Raw genomic sequence first — 20,592 nt, 5'->3', positions numbered from 1 at the left:
CTTAGGCCTTCTGACCTTTCCCAGTCTTTTTCCAGTGAGGCCAACTGGCTCTGAGGCAGGAATTCTTGAGCGCTAAACGAACTGCAGTTCCTTCAGCTGCAGTGAAAGCCGCCCAGAGGAGAAAAGGAGATCCAGCTGCACGGGCCCTTTAAATGCCCAAGCTCCACCCCCAAGCCTGCTCTCCCTGCCGGGAAGTGATGCCTTGGGCTGGGTGCGGGAGTTTCCCCCATCTGAGGAGTCTTGCAGTCAGCCACACTTCTGGATGTGAGTACCTCTTACTGGCCCCAAAGCCCCCGAATAAGTGGTGGGACCTTGTGTTCAAGGTTCTCTCTAACCCCGTCCTGCCTTCTAGGGCCTGGTGGGGCAGGCAAGACCTCTGAAGCAAAGAGGGGAGAAGGTGGATGGAGGCTTGGCCTTGGAAAGTTTTGCTTTCCTTGTTGGAGTTTTTCTGTTTTTTGAAGGGTAGCTCAGTCTGTCACCTTGCCAACATTCCTCAGGGCTCTCCGACTTCAACCTCCCACATCAGATATAAGGACAGTGGACTTAAAGGGTCCATTCAGACTCCTTCTTAGACTTAGGTTGGGTCCTACTATACTCATCTGTCCCCCTGTCCCCTTCCTTGGGGACCTGGGCTCTGGCCTGTCCCCTAGAGCTCTTAGAATATGATTTGTCCCCACCGATATTTCTCAACTCCGTCAAATATTGAGGATTTTATACTGCTCCACGCAGTGCCGTGCCAACTGTGGGCCTTGTAGATCATTTAAAAAGTCATTAACAGTGATTTTAAGGCAGGCTTGTTTTCCAGAAGGTGTGGAGTTTGGTGAGCAAGGGTTTTTTTCTGTCTCTTTTAAGGGAGAAGTGGAAAACAGGAAGCTCATTTGGGTCCACCAGTCTGAAATTCTGGATCTCGAATCTTGGGGGTGAAGCATGGAGGGGTGGGGGATGGTAGTTGAAACAGATGTCCCCGGGGTTCTCCTAATCCCTACCTGGGTGAACCCCTGGGTTATAGTGGAAAGGCTGGCTGTCAGGGATGCCAATTGACTCCTTGGAAACTCCTCCCTGTCTCCGCCCTTGACACACAGGTTACCCAGCCTGCCCTGGAGTGGTGCTTTCTGGGCAGGGCAGCTCTCCAAAGCCCTGAACAGGTAGGGCACCCACCTTGATTGGGTGGCTCAGGGACAGTCTAAGGGCTCCCTGGTAACTCAGGCCTCCTTGATGACTGCTGTTCTCTCAGATTGCAGAAAATGCTCACCTTTGAACTACTATTGGTTACTATTGGAAAGTAACCAGCCCCACCCAAATCCTAGGTTTAGAGTCTCACGGTTTGTGCTTGAGAAGCCAGCTGCTTCCTGGTTTGGGAGCTCTTCGGTCTAGATACCTGGGGTGGAATTCTGGCTTCAGCCTTTGATCATGTGATCCTGAGCAAGTTCCTTAATTTCTAGGTTCTTGTGAGGATTAAATGAGTTCATTAATGGTACTTAATACAATTCCTGGCACAGATTAAGTTCTTCATAAATGGGAGCTGTTATCCGGAGGCACTTGTGGAACATACAAGTTCCAGAGTCTCTCCTGGAAACCTGGGCCCAGTGGGTCTGGGATGAGGCCTCGGAGCACTCCCAGCTGAGTCCTATAACTAGATGAGTTTAGAAAACATAGATCTGGGGTTCTGAAGCCCAGTTCCTGGGTCACTTCTAATCTAGGCAGCCCTCATCTTCCGTGATTGGCATTAATTGGCAGCACCCGGGAGGTCAGATGGAGGTAGGATAAGAAGCATCCTGAGCTGGCAGAGCTGCTGCTCCTCCTACGAAGTGGCCCATTTAGGCTGGAGCTCAGATGAGATTTTCTTAGGAAGAAAAGTTCCTAAAATTTTGCTGCTAAAAGTGATTTATGTTAGACAAATCCTCAAGAATTTCTACTGTAGTCCCCTAAAGCAGGAAATAATTTTTCTAAACCAGGAAGCTGTCTAGAGAAAACAGCCTCTCCGCAGTACCTGAGTAATGTGACCCTTGTGTTCTCTAAACGAAGACTAGAATGTTTGAAATCATTGAAGGAAAACTATACAGATGAGTACCTGTTGCCTGTTTACCATGAACTTGACAATCAGTTTCCTAATCTAAGTTTGATAGAGGTAATTGTGGCAAGGCTGAGTCACTGACCTCAACTCCAGCTTCTGGCCTGCCTGGACCAATAGCCCAGGGCTTGGGACAAGGGAGCTTGTGTTGGCTAGGTGACTACTTGGCCCTGGGGATGAGCAGGCTGAGGGAGAATAAATAAAATTCCTTGCCCTTGAGCAGCATTTAGTAATCTGAGCTCATCTTTGTTCTTCCTCCTAGACATACTCGTCTCTAAACCCTCTAAAATTCTCTAATGTCTAATCTCTAAACCCAGGAAACAGTCACTTTTATTCTCACTACACAATCTAGGAGAATAAGGCTCAGAGACTAGCAAGTAGCTGAAGATCATGCCAGCAGTGACAGAACTCATCTCTTGCTATATATTGGAGTCAGCGGGAAAGCTTTTAAATATGGCAATGCTTAGACCGCATCCCAGGCCACTTAAGTCGGAATTCTCAGAGATGGGTAGTTTTAAAAGATATCCAGGTGATTCTAATGTACAGTCATGGTTGAGACTGGCTGCTTTGGACCAGAGCTGTTCATACTTTGATGTGTACCCAAATAACTGGGGTTCAATTAAGATGCTAACTGATTTCAGCAGCTCGGGTGGGGCCCAAGATTCTGTGTTATGCACAGCTTCCCAGTGAGGCCGATGCTCCTGCTCACTGCAGACCAATACACAATGTGGCTGGTCATTTGCGCATCTGCTATTTAAGATTCACTGTGTTAGTCACTTAATTCTGATACACATAGTGACTTGTGACTCATTAAATTTTGTTCTAGCATAAGTTTACTTTCAAGCCAAGATACAGGTGAAGAGCTGCCTCTTAACTAGATAATGCACCCAGCTTCTGCTTCTTACAGGATATTTTGTTCTCTGCTCATGTACTTATTATCCCCTCCATTTTGTGTGTGGGGGGAGGGCGCTGTGTACCAGGTTGCTGCTGGTCTCTAAGACTTGGGGTGAAAATTGACTGGTTTTTACAGGAGCATCATCACACTTGAGGAATATGTGATCAGGCATGTCTGGATATGTGCTCTGAGAGCAGACTGTGGGGCAGATCTCAGAAGCAGGCACTGAAGGGAGGACTGGTGGAGCTGGGGCCAAACACAAATCTGAGCAGGACCTTCTCAAGGTCAGCACAATCCTTGCCATTGACTTTTGAGGACCTTGATACATTGGAAATAAAATGCTCTAACTGTACATGTCATCTGGTAAACTACAAAAATCTAAATCTGAAACTTGCCACAAACATGCCTTAGATGGTTTCCCCAGATCTTCTGAGAGGCCCTGTATTGAAACTCACTTCTATAGATGGTGAGAGTGAAAATGTAAAGCCTGTTTTTGGCAGGTGGTCCAGGTGGAAAGTACAGCTTTAGAGCGTGGTGGATGGGAGGTCAGGTTTATGAGACAAGATCCTGGTCCTGAAACAAGGGTAGTTGGCAAGGGCTTGGCCTTTGAACAAGGTAGGAGCCCAGCTTGATCAGCTGTAAGGATGACTCAGCTGAGTCACTGAGCTGGGCGAGGCTCTCAGCCTAGGCCCAGCTGGGATGACAGATGGTGGAGAGGCCTCTGCCCGCGGCTGTAGAGGGTGGGGATCATCCAACAGGAGCCATTGGAGGCTCTTAGAGCCTGCTTCCCAGCCCTGTGTGGCCTTCTAGAGATCAAATCTTCCCTGTGGAGCCTCACAGAGCCCTGTTCGCACCTCCGCCTACAACCCTAGCTCTTCCTCTCCTCCCATCTGGCTTCCTGGCCAGGCTTCCACCCTGCAGAGAACCTGGCAAAGGAACAGCTGAAAAAGACATTTGGCTACCAGATACCCCTTCTCTGCTATGCTTCTAGCCCCACAGCTGGGGACACACAAGGCTTGCCACCTTCTGACCAGTAAACAAATGAGGGTTGAAGCTGAGATTTCAGGTGGGATATGGAGCCTCTGGTGCTAGGTCACGTGCCCTAAATGGACAGGGGAGCTGGGTCTCAGGCCATTCCTTGCCCTGGCAGTAAGACATAGTGCTTCTGAGGAACAGGCTCTGTTCTAAGTTCCTTATGATTAACTTAGTCCTCATAACTTGGGTAGATGCCCTATCCTTATGACTGGGTAGGAAACAGGTATAGGGAGGGCAAGAGACTTGTCTAAGATAACCCACCCAGTAAGGGTTAGAACCAGGATCCAGGCTGTCCCAGCCCCTGGGGGCTCTTGTGGAGCCCCACGTCAGGAAGCAGGTTTGGGGAGTACAAGCACAGCTGGTCAGGATGTAGCAGTAAAGAGGAAAAAAAGAGTCCAGATAAGAGTGGGAAAAGGAACAGGAGCAGAAAGCCAGTCCTCATTTTCAAGTACTACCTGAAATCAACAGAAGGGGGAGCCCTGGTTTTACAAAAGCTGCTCCTACAAGTTAAGGGAAATTCACATAAAGAACAACAGAAAAGTATCAAGGTCAAATTCCATACAAAGTTGCAAGATCAAAGTATGAGCAGAATAACATCCTTCTGCTGTGGAAAGTGTACCAGGAAAACATCAAAATTGTAACCTCTTTCAAAATGAGGTAAGACATTAAGGAAACAAGACATTAAGAGCAAGAAAGCAGCAGATCTCACTTGTTAGGAAGCCCAGGTAGTGTCTGAATCTATGCCCCTAACCACTGCAGAGAGCTGCCACTGGAGGGACTAGACTAAGCATCCTATCGGGACTCTCCTAACTTGCTGTGTGGCTTTGAATGACTTGTTCATTTCTGAGACTTGGCTGCTTAGAGCTACACTTTTTAATATGGGATCAACCAGCCACACTTGGCTATTAAAATTTTAAATGAAGTTCCACAGTTACACTAAGCCATATTTTCAACTGTTCACTAGCCAGATGTGGCCTGTCCAAAGAGCACAGGTTTAGAACATTTCCATCATCATAGAAAGTCCTTTTGGGTGCTACTGAGGTAACTGAGGCAACAGTTCTGTCAGGGATCCCTCCCTTGAGAGGTGCTCACATCTGAACAGTTCATCCCAGGACTGCTTAAAGCACAGGGGTCGGGGGGCCACAGACGAAGATCATGCAGATATTCTTGGGCTTTGATCTAATGTTTGAATACTTCAGGCTGCCTGCTCCTGAAGGAGCCATTGCTCCCCATTGGAAGCTCCTTCCAATCCTGCAGGCAGCTCCAGGAGGTAAAGCTGATGGAAATGAGGGAAAGGAACAGCCCAGAGATCTGGGCTTCTATGGTTAGCTTTGGCAAGGTTAGGCCTGGATGGGCTGTGCTGCCCTGGGTGGGAAGAAGAAAGGAAGAGGTGAGCATGGGAATGGTGAAAGGTGAAATAATCTGAGTTGGAGGGGGAAGGATTCATTCCACTATTCCCAGCCACTTTTCTAGCTCATGCCTGCCTGATCCTAGCCCCACTGTGTTCATCTTGTACCTTCTCCCCACCTGTCACTATATGCTGCCCTGGGCTCAGAAGTTACTATGGCAACCGAAGAGTCCATCATCCGAATCCCTCCATACCACTACATCCATGTGCTAGACCAGAACAGCAATGTGTCCCGTGTGGAGGTTGGGCCAAAGACCTATATCCGGCAAGACAATGAGAGGTTGGTGTCGAGATGGGGCTATGGGGGACCTGGAGCTCGGGAGGGCCTGTTAATCTGGCTGGCATGATCATCTATTTCTCCCTTGGATTGGCCCTCACTTGGGTGACAGGGACCTTTCTCTCCCTTTCACTGTCTCCTTTGAGGGTGGAAGTGGGGATCCCCTGGGTTCTCACACCATTTCTCACCCTCCAACAGGGTCCTGTTTGCCCCAGTACACATGGTGACTGTACCCCCACGCCACTACTGCACCGTGGCCAACCCAGTGTCTCGGGATGCCCAGGGCTCAGTGCTGCTCGATGTCACAGGGCAAGTACGGCTCCGCCACGCTGACCTAGAGATCCGGCTGGCCCAGGACCCCTTCCCCCTGTACCCAGGGGAGGTATTGGAAAAGGTATCTGTCTTGCCTCCTCTACACCACACTCTACCTATCGTGCCACCTTGTCCTAGGGCTCCACACTACCTTCTGAGGGGAAAAAAAAATGGGACCACGTGGGAGGGGGGGGTGTGGAGGCAACATTTCCTGTTTTTCGCCAGAGACAGAATTGACTCATTGCCCCTCCACTCGCATTCCCCAAATGCCCTCTTCCTCCTCACATGATCATAACAGACTGGCCCCTCCTTTGCAAGCTGTCTGCTCATCTCACCATGTAATCAGCCAGGCTCTATGACCTGTTGGAAGCTCCTGGCCAGTCTGGCACTGAATGACTTGTGCCAAGAGCAAGCATTTTATTAACTCAAACAGTGCCAGATTCTGCTGGGCAGTGACAACAGTGCTGGATAAGATGAGACCTGGGCTCAGATGCCTGTGATTTTTCCATGGGAAAGCACTCGAGACCTGCACTTGCAGCCACATCCTTGTTCTTGTCACAGTCAGGTCCTAGGCCTGAGCAAGTGGGCATTCTACCTTTATTTCCATAACTGTTCTTTTGTCTTCACCTCCTTGCACTTCTGTACTGTGTCACTCTGGGTTCTCTGCTAGGCAGTGCTTCTTGATCCTAGAGGCATAACGGTGTGACCCAGGAACCTTGAGAATTCCTGTCTAGTAGATGCAGAATCTTTGCAGAAGTGTGTGTGTAGGGATAGAAAGTGATGGAGAATGATTAGAATGTTACCCCTCAAGGAATCTGAGTGAACTGTGTAGGGGTGTTCTTTGCATTAGAATAACTTTTATTTAAGTCTGAAACTGTCAAAAGTTACCCATATCCAGGGCCTACCTCAGACCAACTAAATCCCCCTCTAGGGGTAGAACGGTGGGGGGTAGTTGGGTACCAGTATTTAAAAGCTTCCTAGGGTGGAGAGAAAGCTTTTCTCATCCCTGCCTCTGTAACCTCTGTTTCCCAGCCCACAGCAGCTCATTCACTCAAACCCCACATGCTCCAAGCCAAGAGGGCCAGCTTCTCCGTCCTCAGATCCCAATGCCACTTTCTCACCCGAGAGTCAGCACTTGCCTCTGTCTATACCACTTCCTTTCCTGTCTATACAGAGGGTGGCACCTGGCTTGGACCTCCCTTCCCCCACCTTCCTATCCTCTTAAGAGGCTCATTTAATGTCCTTGCAATGACCCTGTAACAACTTGGCCTTCGTGACCTCCACTCTGATATTGCCCCTCTGTTCCACTTTAGACCTGCTCAGTGCCATGTCCAGTCTGGCCATGGTTATTCTCCCCCCTATTCCACCTCTGAAACTACTCCAGTCTCCCTTTCCTAGCCCTCCTCCTCCTAGCCATGTCCCCTCAGGCTTTTGACCTCATATTTTTTTCCTGGCCTCACTTTCCTCTCCCAACCGAACCTCATTTCAACACTCCTTGTGCTCTCTTGTGTGCTGGACGTATGGCAAAATCCTAGGTTGGCGTTACCCCCACCTTCCCTTTCTGTGTTCATACCCAGGAGGTGTTTCCTAGCTGAGTTGACAGCTCTACCATCACAACAGTATTGTAACTAGGTAATAAGTCAAGTGGTTGATTCCAATCCAAGCCCTGCTCATCAGTTCTCTCCTTCACAAACAGCTTTCTCTGTTTTTCTCTGTGTGCTTTTAAATATTTATCGTTCTCCACTCTCTTTCTATTTTCCACCCTCTCACTCTTGAACAACTTAGAAGTTGAGGCCATCTGGCAGAATCTGGATCTGTGTCCCCTTCCCTTTGTGCCTACTCTGATCTCCTTTCTACCTGTTGGAGCCTCCAGAAGGTTCCCCTCCATCACGTGGACCCAGAAAGACTCATCTTTCTATCTCTTGAGATCTTGTTCCTCACCTAGAGCTTCTCATGTCTTTTATTTCTCCACTACTAATATTTTTCTCTTGGCCAATCAACATGCTCTGCCTCTTTCATCCTATTCTGGCCTTAAAGGCTTATTTGTGTAAGCTTTTCATTCTAAAGAATGAATTCATGAGGCTGTCAAGTCCTCTCTGACTTCCACCACCAATATCTGCCCTCTATTCCCCAGAGTTATCTACTACCATCCATTCAAGGTGTACACGTCCAGATATGTCTATACATTCACATTTGTTTGTATCAAAAAAAAAGTACTGATTATAACCTATTTGCATAAGAGCTATCACATTGTCATTTGCCAGTGTCTTTTGAGTGAACATCTACATCTTGGTACACAAGTCATATCTTGTTTAATTGTATGTAATTCTATATGATGTATAGAAGTTTAGTCATTTCACTACTGGGTATCATTTAGGATGTTTCTAATTTATGAAGAAAAACAGTGCTGCAATAAATATCCTTATCTGTGTGACCTTATGCATGGTAGCTTTTTTTTTTTTTTAATAGTAGAAACATAAGGATTGCTGGGTCCCAGAATATGCATGCTAAATTTATGCTTTTATGCCCCTTGAATCTAATTTCTAGCTATTTACAGCTTTATATTTCCTACTTACTCTTCGATGACAACTTATACTTGATGTTCTTTGCTCGACACTCTCACAAACTCCTTCATCTGACCCCTGCCCCCACCTCCACTGAACTCTTTGACAAAGACCCAAGACATCCAAACTACAGGCCCAGTGGACAGTTCTGTGTCTCACAGGTCCTCTCAACCTCATCCATTGTTGATCTCTCTTATTAAAACATGTCTTCGTTTTTGACTATTGATATAATTTTTCCATTCTTAGTTGTCTTCCCTCCTCCCTTCCCTCTCACCCTTCAATTTCTGTCCTGAACCTCCTCTGTGCCCTCTCATGCTCTTGTGGCCTTGACTACTTTGTCTATGGTGAGGACACTCACCCCTGTACCTTAGCTGGGAGGCCCCTAACTGCCTTTAGGAAGCCTTCTTGGATGTCCTACAGCCACCTCATACTGGACATCCAACCTAACACTTCCCCTGACCTCCAGATCTGTTCTCCCATATTTCCAATCTTACTTGATGATGCTACTGGGGACTCAGACACCCAAGCTGGAAGTCTGCCTGAAAAGACGTGAGGCGTGAAATGGAACAAAACAAAGCTGGAGGCCAGGAGACCAGTTAGGAAGATATTGCTGTCATCTAGACAAGAGACGTTGGCGGCTTAGATGAGGGCAATGGCAGGGATAGGTAAAGGTAGACTGAAATTGTGATGGAACAGGTAGGACGTAGTGATAGAGTAAATGTGGGAGGTGAAAAACACACTGGATTACATGCTCTTTCCATAATGCTTACCTTCTCCTCCTCTCACACCTTTGTATCAAAAAGCAGCTCACTCTTCGATTCCCAATTCAAACACCACTTTCTGAGGGCCTTCCCTAACTTTTCCTTCATCCAAACTTTTGCAACCTCCCTCCCTTGACACTGCCCACAGTCTGCTTGGAGAGAATAGTCTGTCTTATTACCTGCTGGAACTCCGTGGCACTCCACAACCAGCCGAGTGCCATGCACATGTAATGTGTACAGGGAAGGGCTTACGTGGGCAGTAAACCTCCAGCCCTGCCTCTCTCCAATCCAGCGTGTGGTCAGCAAGTAGAACAGTTATTTGACCTTCTCTGCCCCAGGGCCTTGGAGTAAGGAGCAACAGGTAGGCTACACTAAAGGCAAGCTCAAGCCTGATTCTGTTTCTTACTAGTTGTATGACCTTGGTCATGTCCCTTAGCCTCTATGAGCCTCTCTTTTATTGCTTTCCTGCCTCCCTCACATCAAGGATCAAGTGAAGTCCTATTTATAGAAACACCTCTACAGACTTCTAAAAGGGTTGGCTATATGTTGCCAGGTCCCCCCTTCCTAATAGCAGGAGATGAGATGACTAGAGTATAACAGCCGTATTGTGATCATGAGGAAACCTTAAAAACAAAGTCGTCTGCTTAAAATGTGCATGTTCTAGCAGTCTGCACCTTCCCGCCTTTCTATGCTTCCTAGAGGCCCCCAGTGTACACTAGGACTTGAGATATTCATTCAGCTTCCCAGATATTTCTCCCATGTCTGTCATCAAGCCCTCTACTTAGTTTCTTCCTAAATTTCTGAGCACTTCCTACAGAGGAATGTGTGTCCACTCGGCTCATCCTCTTGCTCTATCAGCTCTGTCTTCTTCAGACAAGATGGCTTTGGGACTACCCCTACCTTATACATTCCACTGTGGGTCTTATTTTGGGACGTATGTAAAAATTGATGCCATGGACTCTGACCTCCAAGGCATCAAGTTTGACTCTTGGGGAGATAGCACTGAATGCCCCTTCTTCCCTATTAGGACATCACCCCACTACAGGTGGTTCTGCCCAACACTGCTCTCCATCTTAAGGCATTGCTGGATTTTGAGAATAGCAGTGGAGACAAGGTAGTCGCAGGAGATGAGTGGCTATTTGAAGGACCAGGTAAGTTCTTTCCATTGGGCCGGAGTCAGGGTCAGAGGTTTCTTGCCTTCCCATCATAGCCCTGATATTTTCTGACCTTCACCTCTGCCTCGTTTTCCCTTCCAAGGCACATATATCCCCCAGAAGGAGGTGGAAGTTGTGGAGATCATTCAGGCCACGATCATCAGGCAGAACCAGGCTCTGCGGCTGAGGGCTCGTAAGGAGTGCCAGGACCGGGACAACAAGGAGAGGGTGACAGGTGGGCTTTCGAAGGGGCCCTGAGGGCGGTGGGAAGGCCATGCCTCCTGGGGTGAGGGGAGTGGTGGGGGTGAGTTGTTGTGGGGAAGGTCAGGGAAAGCCCTTACAAGTGGCTGCAGCCTGGGAGGAAGTGCTTTCTGAGAGTCTCATGAGCCGCTCTCCCACACACCTTCATGTGGTGCTTTTTTGGGGCTAATCCTGTGATCATGATCATGTTAACATGTCTTGCCTCTTCCTACCCTTTATCATGACCTGGGGGCAGTGACCATGTCTGTTTCTAAATCAGCAAAGCAGGTGTTCATATGCAGCTGGCAATTATATTTGACAAATGTGACATATTAAACAATGTCTTAAATGAAGTGCTTACTGTGTGCCAAGTGTGGTTCAGAATGCTTTATGAATAATTTAGTCCTCAAACAAGCCAGAGTCACTACTATTCCCATTTTCTGTGTAACAAAGCTGAGGCACAGAAATTAGGTTATTTGCCCTGCACCTTTGGCCAGAAAGGGCAAAGCTGGAACTGGTACCCAGACATTCTTCCTTCTCTAATAAACTAAACGACATCTATGACTCTAATAATGGCAGTCTGCATTTTATGAGAAGGAAAAAAGTTGGTCTTTGCAGCATAGAGAAGTCATAGCAGGTATTGGAATAGTAGCAACTTAAACACTTGGAAGGGTTTTTGTATTCTCGTCGGGATTAGTTTTTCTCTAGCCTCAAAGATAGGAATAACTACAAGGACTCCTATCAGGTCCTTGAGGCTGGGCCAGTGACACCTCCTCATACAAAAGTCCTGCAGGTGTCCTCTTGTCTAGACTTCGGGAAGGAGCGGCTAGGGAGCAGGCTTGGCTGACCTCTGACCCCTACCTCTCTGCCCTTGGCCCAGGAGAAGAATGGCTGGTCCGCTCTGTGGGTGCATATCTCCCGTCGGTGTTTGAAGAGGTTCTGGATTTGGTGGATGCTGTTATCCTTACAGAAAAGGTTCGTGCTGTGGGGGATGTGGGTTAAGGGACCATGGGGTAAAGAATGATAAAAGTAGCAGAGGTAGTTGTAGATACACGAGTGTAAAAGAGAAGCAATATTTCTAGGAGCACTAAAAAAAAAAGTTGGAGGTCAGATAACCTGAAGAGTATCCTGGGTCATCTGAAAGGGTTAAAAAGTCATCCTGGGTTAATGGACATTGTCACTGAGACCTGAGCATTTTGTGGCTAGTGGGGTTCCCAGGTACCCTGAGGAAGTTGGAGGTGGGTTTACTCAAACACGCCAATGTCTTGCTCTGCAGACAGCCCTGCACCTCCGGGCTCTGCAGAACTTCCGAGACCTGAGGGGAGTGGTGCGCCGTACTGGGGAGGAGTGGCTGGTGACGGTGCAGGACACGGAAGCCCATGTGCCAGATGTCTATGAGGAGGTGATGGGAGTCGTGCCCATCACCACCTTGGGCCCCCGTAACTACTGCGTTATTCTCGACCCAGTGGGACTAGATGGCAAGAACCAGCTGGGACAAAAGCTTGTGGTCAAGGTAAGTGCCTCCACCTCCCCTGGAGGGTGAGCGCACTTGAATGGCACGAGGCCCCTCTCCCTTCTCTCCTGCCACCCCAGGTATGTGTTCCAGAAATGCCAACTTTGGCACAGCTTCCCCTGTGCCTTTGCACACTGGGTGCTGTCTCTGAGACACTGACCCATCAGTCTCTCTCGCGGCCCCTGACCTCAGGTCACTTGCTTGAGGCCTCTTCTGGGGGAACTCCTCCTCCCTGGCCCTGCCCTCTGTTGCAGGCCTGGATTCTCTCTCATATTTCTGTTCATTTTTCATTCTGCATAAAGCAAATCTCTTGGTTTACCCTTCTCCCCATCCCTACTTCACCCCCTCTCTGAACTATCCATGCGACTAGGAGGGGTCTGCAAACTTTTCCTATGAAGGGGCAGACCGTCAATGTTTTGGGCTTTGTGTGTGCTGTTGTGTTGTGAGAGCTGCATAGGCAGCTGGTGACTGAATGAATGCCACTGTATTCCTGTAATGTTTTATTTGTAGAAACAGTCATGAAAAGCCGGAACATCCAAATATCGATCAGTTGATGAATGAATAAAAATTGTGGTGTATCCACACAATAGAATATCATTCAGCTATAAAAAATTGAACGTGAACCGAAGTTCATGTACTGACAATTAGCTTGTACCAATACACGATGCAATATGGATAAATTTAATCATGCTAAGAAAAGAAGCCAGACACAAAATACCACATATTGTATGATTCCGTTTATGTGATATGTCTTAAATAGATAAATCCATAGAAACAGAAAATAGGTTAGTGGTTGGTGGCGGATAGGGGTGGGCAGTACAGGGTTTCTTTTCAGGGTGATGGAAATGTCCTGGGATTAGATAGCGATGGCAGTGGGATAACTCTATAGATATACTGAAACAACTGAGTTATATACTTTAAATGGATAAATTTTATGGCATGTGGATTATATATCTCATATATATTATATGTATAATATATACATAACACACATTTGTTAAAAGGCAGCAAGACAGATTTGGCCCAAAAACCAGGATTTGCCAATGCCCAGACTAAACTATCACGAGAAAACAAAACATGGGAGAAATTAAGAATAATAGGTTAGTTTTTAACTGTTAAGCTTGTGAAGATCCAGGTGCTAACAGTTTAAGAGCAGGTTTGATCAGATGAGATCTGTAGGCATTTGTAGAGAGCCTCACGGTCCAGACAGCACTTCACTGTGTTACAATGCGGGGATAGGAAGGGTACTTTTTGGGTTCCTGTCCTCAATACAAGCCCATGGCCACATGGAGCTGGGAGACGTGTGGTCAGAGGCACCTGCAACCCTGAGTGGCAACTGCTCCTAACCCCATGTCTCCCCACTAGGGGGAGAAGTCTTTTTTCCTGCAGCCGGGAGAGAGACTGGAACGAGGCATCCAGGACGTATATGTGCTGTCAGAGCAGCAAGGGCTGTTGCTAAGGGCCCTGCAGCCCTTGGAGGAGGGGGAAGATGAGGAGAAGGTCTCACGCCAGGCTGGCGATCACTGGCTCATCCGTGGACCCCTGGAGTATGTGCCATCTGCCAAGGTGGAGGTGGTAGAAGAGCGTCAGGCCATCCCCCTAAATGAGAACGAGGGCATCTACGTGCAGGATGTCAAGACTGGAAAGGTAATAGCTGAGGGATAGGCAATGTCACTGCCGTGTGGCCACGGTAGTGGCTTGCTTTGGGTAAGATGGGGAAAGGGACGTGGTGGAGACAAGAAGGTGACTTCAGCATTGACAGTAGCAGCCGAGGGAGCTGGCTGGTAGGTATGAAGGCATTCTGTGGAGTATTTGCCTTCCCTTTGTCTTAATATCTAACTTCAAATTTTAGAAACCCCCAAGGGAGAAGGTGAGCCAGGTTTTTGGATGGGGACTCCATTCCCACTGCAGCTCTGACTGGGGTATGGCATAGGAACAGTAAGAATTGACCTCCTCCCCCATGTCCTTATCCTGGTAGAATCCTTCTTCTTTGCCCTCTCACCTGAAACCTTGACCTTGGTTTGACTTATGACCACATCTCTGACCTCTTTCTCTAAGGATACAACCTATAAGTATTGGTCAGAATCCAGGCAGTGTTAGTGTATACTACCTGTTTCCTAGGGTTGCATCTGTCTCTTGGACACCCTCAGAGGTGCCTTATGAAGGAAAATTCCAGAAGAAATATCAAGCACTTACTATATGCCAAATTCTCAGCACTAGACGTGTGAGATGTCATTCATTCCTCAGTCCTATGAGGTAGCTGTACTGGGTCCATTTTGCAGATGAGGAACTGAAGCACAGAGACAAAGTGGCTTGCCCAAGATGACAGAGCCAGCAGATGGAGAACTCTAATGCATTCTCATTCTAGAGACCTTGTTTAACCAGGATGCTCAACTACCCCCGACCAGTTCTGCTTCAAGACTGCTGGGTGAATTTTACCATCCTGGTAACTTTTCTCCTTACTTGTTTCTTTTCAGGTGCGTGCTGTGATTGGAAGCACCTACATGCTGACGCAGGATGAGATCCTGTGGGAGAAAGAGCTGCCTCCTGGGGTAGAGGAGCTACTGAACAAGGGGCAGGACCCTCTGGCAGACAGGGGTGAGAAGGCGATGGGCAAGACCCTTCAGCCCTCCGCTCCCCGGAACAAGACCCGCGTGGTCAGCTACCGCGTCCCTCACAATGCTGCCGTGCAGGTGTATGACTACAGAGAGAAGAGAGCTCGGTTAGGGGCTTTCCCCGGAGGAGGGGGTGGTGGTGAGAGAGGCTCTCCGGGTGTCTGACTCCTGGCTCTCTCCGCAGCGTGGTGTTCGGGCCCGAGCTGGTGTCGCTGGGTCCTGAGGAACAGTTCACGGTGTTGTCCCTCTCGGCCGGGCGGCCCAAGCGTCCCCACGCCCGCCGGGCACTCTGCTTGCTGCTCGGTCCTGACTTCTTCACAGACGTCATTACCATCGAAACCGCAGATCATGCCAGGCTGCAGCTACAGCTTGCCTACAATTGGTAAGGGGTGGGGAGGAGGTGGTGAGGCAACCCCAGGAGAACCCTGAGAACGCGAGAGGCCTCCTTGGAGTGCTGGGCTCAGAATGCGGGCGGGATGCCTGACTCTTGCCGTGGTCAAGAGAGACACTCAGGGGTTCCTGCAAATCCAGTCTAATGCCCCACGGGAATGACAGGGAAGATGTGGGCTTATCTCCTGGGGGCAGGATTTGGAGGACACAATAGGATACTCCCCAGCTAAACGCCCAGTGTGTGTTCACCCAAACATATAACTGCAAGGTTATAAAAAGCTTGATGAGACGCAGCTGGTGGGAAGCCTGGACGTGGGCAAGTGGGCAAGAGCACAAACTCTGGGGCCGCCTCCCTGGGTCTGCACCCAGCCCTGCTGTTTGCTAGCTACGGCAGGTGACTTGGCACTTTCCCCATCTGTAAATGATGATGACCATGGTTATCAATTTTATAGGCCATCTAAAGAATGCAGTCAAAATCAGAACAAGGCCCTGTACATAGCTAGAGCTCAAATGCCAGCAACTAGAGTTAGGGAAGTTAAGTCACATCCACAAGCAGTACTTAGCAACTTCCAACTTCTTCACCTCTTGGCTGAGTGGCTAGGACCATGACAGAGCCAGATGGGGCACTGACATCTTTGGGGCACTACAGCATAACACCTAAGAACATAGACCCTGTTGCCATAGTTCCTGGTCTCAACTTTCTGGCTTGCCACATACTGTATGACTCACTTAACCTCTCTGGACATCTATTTCCTCATCTGTAAAACAGGGACAATGCTGCTCCCTACCTCATAGGGCGGCTGAGAGAATGAGATGAGAACACATGTAAGTTTCTTAGGACCTCACCTGGCACATGGGGACACTAATCCCTATTTTCTATCATGAGAGACTCTGCTGTGCCACGGAGTATGGCTGTGGGAGTCCTGTTAGAAGATGAATCGTTTCCTGGAGGTAAATGCTTCCCTGTTCTGGGCCTCTTTGCTCACAGGCACTTTGAGCTGCGTGACCGGAAAGACCCCCAAGAGGTGGCTAAGCTCTTTTCGGTGCCCGACTTCGTGGGTGATGCCTGCAAGGCCATTGCATCCCGGGTACGGGGGGCCGTGGCCTCCGTCACCTTCGATGATTTCCATAAGAACTCAGCCCGCATCATTCGCACTGCCGTCTTTGGCTTTGAGACCCTGGAAGCCAAGGGGCCCAACGGTGAGGCCCTGCCGCAGGCCCGGGACCGGGCCATCTTCCCCCAAAACGGGCTGGTGGTTAGCAGCGTAGATGTGCAGTCGGTAGAGCCTGTGGACCAGAGGACCCGGGATGCCCTGCAGCGCAGCGTCCAGCTGGCCATCGAGATCACCACCAACTCCCAGGAGGCAGCTGCCAGGTGAGTGAGGGCAGCCGCCCACAGTGCTCATCGAGGGCTAGACATAACCAGGGTCCCCATCTCCAGCCCACTGCTGGGCCCTGGGTAATGCGGCATCCCTTGATGGTCAGTCTGCTGTTATCCTTATCCAGCAGATAGCCTACTCGAAGTGACTATGTGACTAGATGCCATCCTGCTCCTGTGGCTTCTCACCTTGCTAGAACCCAACTCATTTTTGTGGTCTTCTAGGCCTCCTACATCTCACCTTCCAGCCTCCTCCTCAGGCTCACATGCTCCAGGTCCACCAGCTGCTTTCTGCTTTTCAAATTCATAGTCGGGTTCCCACCTTAAAGCCTTCTGCACCGTCTACCCCCTCTGCCCAGGGTATTGTGCCCCTAGATGCTTTACAGCAGGCTTCTCTGGCCTCAGCCCAAAGGCCACCTCCTTGGAGAGCCCTTTTCTTTCTACCCCAACTGAAGCAGCACCCTCTTTGCCAAGTCATTATCGGGTCACCCATTTTCAGGGAACTTGTCATGGTTTGAAATCATCTTCATTGACTTGTTTTTCCCCACTGGTAGGTACGTTGTGTGAAAGCAGGGGTCTCAGTCATGACCAGATTCCCCTGAGCCTAGAATCATTCCTGGCTTACAGCACACACATCATTCTTCTGTTTGCATGATGAGCGCTTCCCATGGGCCAGGGCACCTCTGTCCTGGGCACCCCAGCTCTGGTGCCACACCAGCATCTTCCCTGTCCCCTTTCCCATCTAGGCATGAGGCTCAGAGACTAGAACAAGAAGCCCGTGGCCGTCTTGAGAGGCAGAAGATCTTGGACCAATCAGAAGCCGAGAAAGCTCGCAGGGAACTCTTGGAACTGGAGGCTCTGAGGTGGGTCAAGAACTAGAGGAAAAGTTGGCCTGTTACCCACCGAGGGTCTTGGCAAAGCAGCTGATTGGAGACGGGTGTGTGTGTGAAAGCTGCTAGAGCATAAGTTAAGGCCGGAGAAGGGCAGGGCGGGACTCTCTCCTGGGTTTCTCCTGACCCTGCCGATCCCTGCAGCACTGCTGTGGAGAGCACCGGGACCGCCAAGGCGGAGGCCGAGTCCCGCGCAGAGGCAGCACGCATCGAGGGACAAGGCTCCGTGCTGCAGGCTAAGCTGAAGGCAGAGGCCTTGGCCATTGAGACAGTGAGTAGGGGAGGTGCTCATGGAAGGATGTGGACTTGGAGTCTGCAAGAGGCTCAATCCCTGCAGTCCCTGAAGCTGAGTAGGATGCCAAGTACCCTGACAAACAATCCTATTCAAATATTTTGTGGTTTATAAAGTCCTTTCCCTCTATCAGTTCACTTAATACCTGCCTGAAAGGTAAAGATGATTATTACACACATCTTACATGTAATACATGCTCAAACACTGGCCAGCTTTGTGCCAGGTTTCGCTTGTTTTACATGCATAATCTTATTTAATGCGTGAAACCCCATTAAGATAGATATCATTCCATTTTACAGATGAGGGAATTGAGGCTTGGATTAAGGGGCTCCCATGGGTTGCTATTTGAAAAGTGGCATAGCCAAGATTCTCACTGACTGACTATAAGTTTACAATTCCAGCCCGTCTACCTCAGTTCTTCTCTCCAGCTTGCTGGCTAGGAAGTTCGCTGGATAGTCCCCAGGGGCAACACAATTGACAGAATACTGGGTTTCTACTTCCAGGAAGCTGAGCTTCAGCGAGTCCGGAAAGTACGAGAGCTAGAACTGGTCTATGCTCGGGCCCAGCTGGAGCTGGAGGTGAGCAAGGCCCAGCAGCTGGCTGAGGTGGAGGTGAAGAAGTTCAAGCACATGACGGAGGCCCTGGGCCCCAGCACCATCAAAGACCTTGCCGTGGCAGGGCCAGAGATGCAGGTGAGCGTACAAGGGGGTTGTGTGTATGTTGGGACCATACTTGGAACCAAGAAGGCAGAGCCGGGGAGGCAAGTACATCTAGAGAGATGTTGGAGACAGATGGGTGAGGGAAGGTAGTGACAGAACTGTCTTGTATCCTGTGTCCTGACCTGTATCATTTGAGCATGGTGTCACATAGGGCACTGTACTAGACTCGAAGGTGAGCTAGAGCTTCTGAGGACACAAACAGATGGGACATCAGTGTGAGAAATGCTTTTAAGAAAGACAAGTGGGGTGATATGGTGAGAGGAAGTGACATTTCAAATTAGTTGGTCTAAAGAGGGTCACTCTGAAGAGGGTTTACTTGACCTCTATGTAGAGTTGACAGGAGCTTTCCAGGAAAGGGTCCAAGTGCAAAGACAGAAACAGAATGAACTTTGGTGCATTTAAGGAACATAAGGGACTGGCAAGTGAATGGTTGAATAGTGAGCTGCTAGAGTCAGCTGCAGGTGAGCCAGATCTTTCAGGCCTTCTAGGCCCCGAGAATGAAACCCTCAGGTTCCCCTTATGCTCCACGATGATCTCTGACTGATCCTACAAGGATGGTTCGGGTGGCATCTACAGTGTCAGACCAGAATGGATGGCCCCTGCCCTAGAGAAGTGGCCAAGGGGATGAGAGAAGGGACTGTGGTCAAACTTCTTGTTCCCTCCAGGTAAAACTGCTCCAGAGCCTGGGTCTGAAATCAACCCTCATCACTGATGGCTCCACTCCTGTCAACCTCTTCCACACAGCCATGGGCCTACTGGGGCTAGGGTCTGAGGCTCAGTCCTCAGCCAGAAACGCGGCCGGGGGCCATGGCCATGAAAAAGGCTTGCTTCTCCAGTCCTCCGCTGTCCCTCAAGTTTTTGGAAGCAGCCATACTGTGCCTTAGCTTCATGTTGCATCGACAAATAAACCGTAACATTTCTGGGCATTTAAACTCTCTTCTGTTGCCTCAAGTGTGTGTCATGGGAGGGTTTAATGTAGGAGATGGGTAGAGAACACCCCTGAAAGCTTGAGATAGTTACTAGAGACTCAACATTTGTAAAAGCGAGAGGAAACTGGAGCAGGGAGAAGACTAACCTGAAGTCACGCTGATAGGAATATGGCCCCAAAGTCTTACTCATCAGCCAGACTGTCCTTTCAGTCAACTTTCCTAGACTCCAGGTGGGGGAGATGATGCCACGGTTGAGAGGGTGGGGCCTGCCTGGCCAGCCACTCGGGGAGGGCTCCTGCACTAGGAACATCTCACTGCCAGTTCCTCCAGGGGCTCAGCTTGGCCAGGGAGTTCTGGAGTCTAACACTCTGGCTGCAGGTGCGTCCAACCTGCCTTCCTAACCCCCGCACATGGGAGGCTTCCTTTGGTGCCACTGGCTGGTCACACTGCACACTTGGCAAGCCTGTACAAGGCATCTGTGCACTTGTCTCTCTCAGATGGGGACATCAGATGGCAGGGAGGATCCTGCCCAAGGGCAGTAGGAACTGGATTGCTGCCTTGAGCTTCTGATATGGGTTAAAGAGCATCGAGGGCGGGGTGGCCCCTCCCCAGCCTCTGCCACGACTAGTGAGGAGCCCTTTCCTGGGGGAAGGATCTTGGTACCGTCCGTCTGGGAACACAAAAGAAGGCTGCAAGGTTAACCAGCCCTTTGGCCCTGGTAGAGTTGTGGCTGTCAGGACTGCCCAGACTCTGCTAAGGAGGCAAAATCCCCCAGGAATGGAGAGAGAAGCTTGGGTTTACTTGCTGTGTGGCTGGAGGGGGCAACTCAATGTCACTGATCTCTTCCTGTGAAACAGGACAGCAATTTTCCTATTGAGCAAGGTTGAAGCTATTTTTAGGGTCTTCTTTCTTTTCTCCCCATTCGTCCTTGAGCCTTGTCCCTTTCCAAGGTGGGCTGCATTTGTGTGGCTGGTGGTTCTACTCAAGCCTGAGCTCGTTGAGGCAGGGGCTATCTGTTTAGCCCACAGCATTTGGTGGTGCTGGCTCTGTCCTGGAACAGGCAGGTGAGTCAGCCCCTCCACCTCTGTTTCTTCCAAATGCTCCGCCATCTTCCCTTGAGAAGTGGTTAATTTAAAGCTCTTCACGTAC

General features: G+C 49.4%; 1 protein-coding gene across 4 annotated transcripts; it reads left to right on the top strand.

The window, feature by feature from the left end:
- The first annotated feature begins 19 nt into the window (after positions 1-19).
- Positions 20-19,446, top strand: LOC107515856 (major vault protein). 4 transcript variants are annotated; one of them, XM_036225330.1, is made up of 16 exons: positions 20-264; positions 3,102-3,250; positions 5,557-5,689; positions 5,885-6,080; positions 10,351-10,474; positions 10,581-10,712; positions 11,598-11,692; positions 11,994-12,230; positions 13,596-13,877; positions 14,708-14,952; positions 15,030-15,227; positions 16,224-16,610; positions 17,360-17,476; positions 17,648-17,774; positions 18,299-18,487; positions 19,180-19,446. In XM_036225330.1, the coding sequence occupies exons 3-16, from the start codon at positions 5,565-5,567 to the stop codon at positions 19,396-19,398; spliced, it is 2,673 nt and encodes an 890-aa protein (XP_036081223.1). In that variant the 5' UTR covers positions 20-264; positions 3,102-3,250; positions 5,557-5,564; the 3' UTR covers positions 19,399-19,446. The 4 variants fall into 4 exon arrangements, with proteins under 4 accessions (XP_036081223.1, XP_016010565.2, XP_016010567.2 ...); XM_016155079.2 differs by lacking the exon at positions 3,102-3,250; XM_016155081.2 differs by lacking the exons at positions 20-264; positions 3,102-3,250 and adding an exon at positions 349-367.
- Positions 19,447-20,592: the final 1,146 nt, after the last annotated feature.

Source organism: Rousettus aegyptiacus, unplaced genomic scaffold (assembly GCF_014176215.1).
Source record: "Rousettus aegyptiacus isolate mRouAeg1 unplaced genomic scaffold, mRouAeg1.p scaffold_m13_p_8, whole genome shotgun sequence".
NCBI lineage: Eukaryota > Metazoa > Chordata > Mammalia > Chiroptera > Pteropodidae > Rousettus > Rousettus aegyptiacus.
The sequence above is the reverse complement of the archived record's forward strand: the minus strand, read 5'-3'. Positions and strand labels throughout refer to the sequence as shown.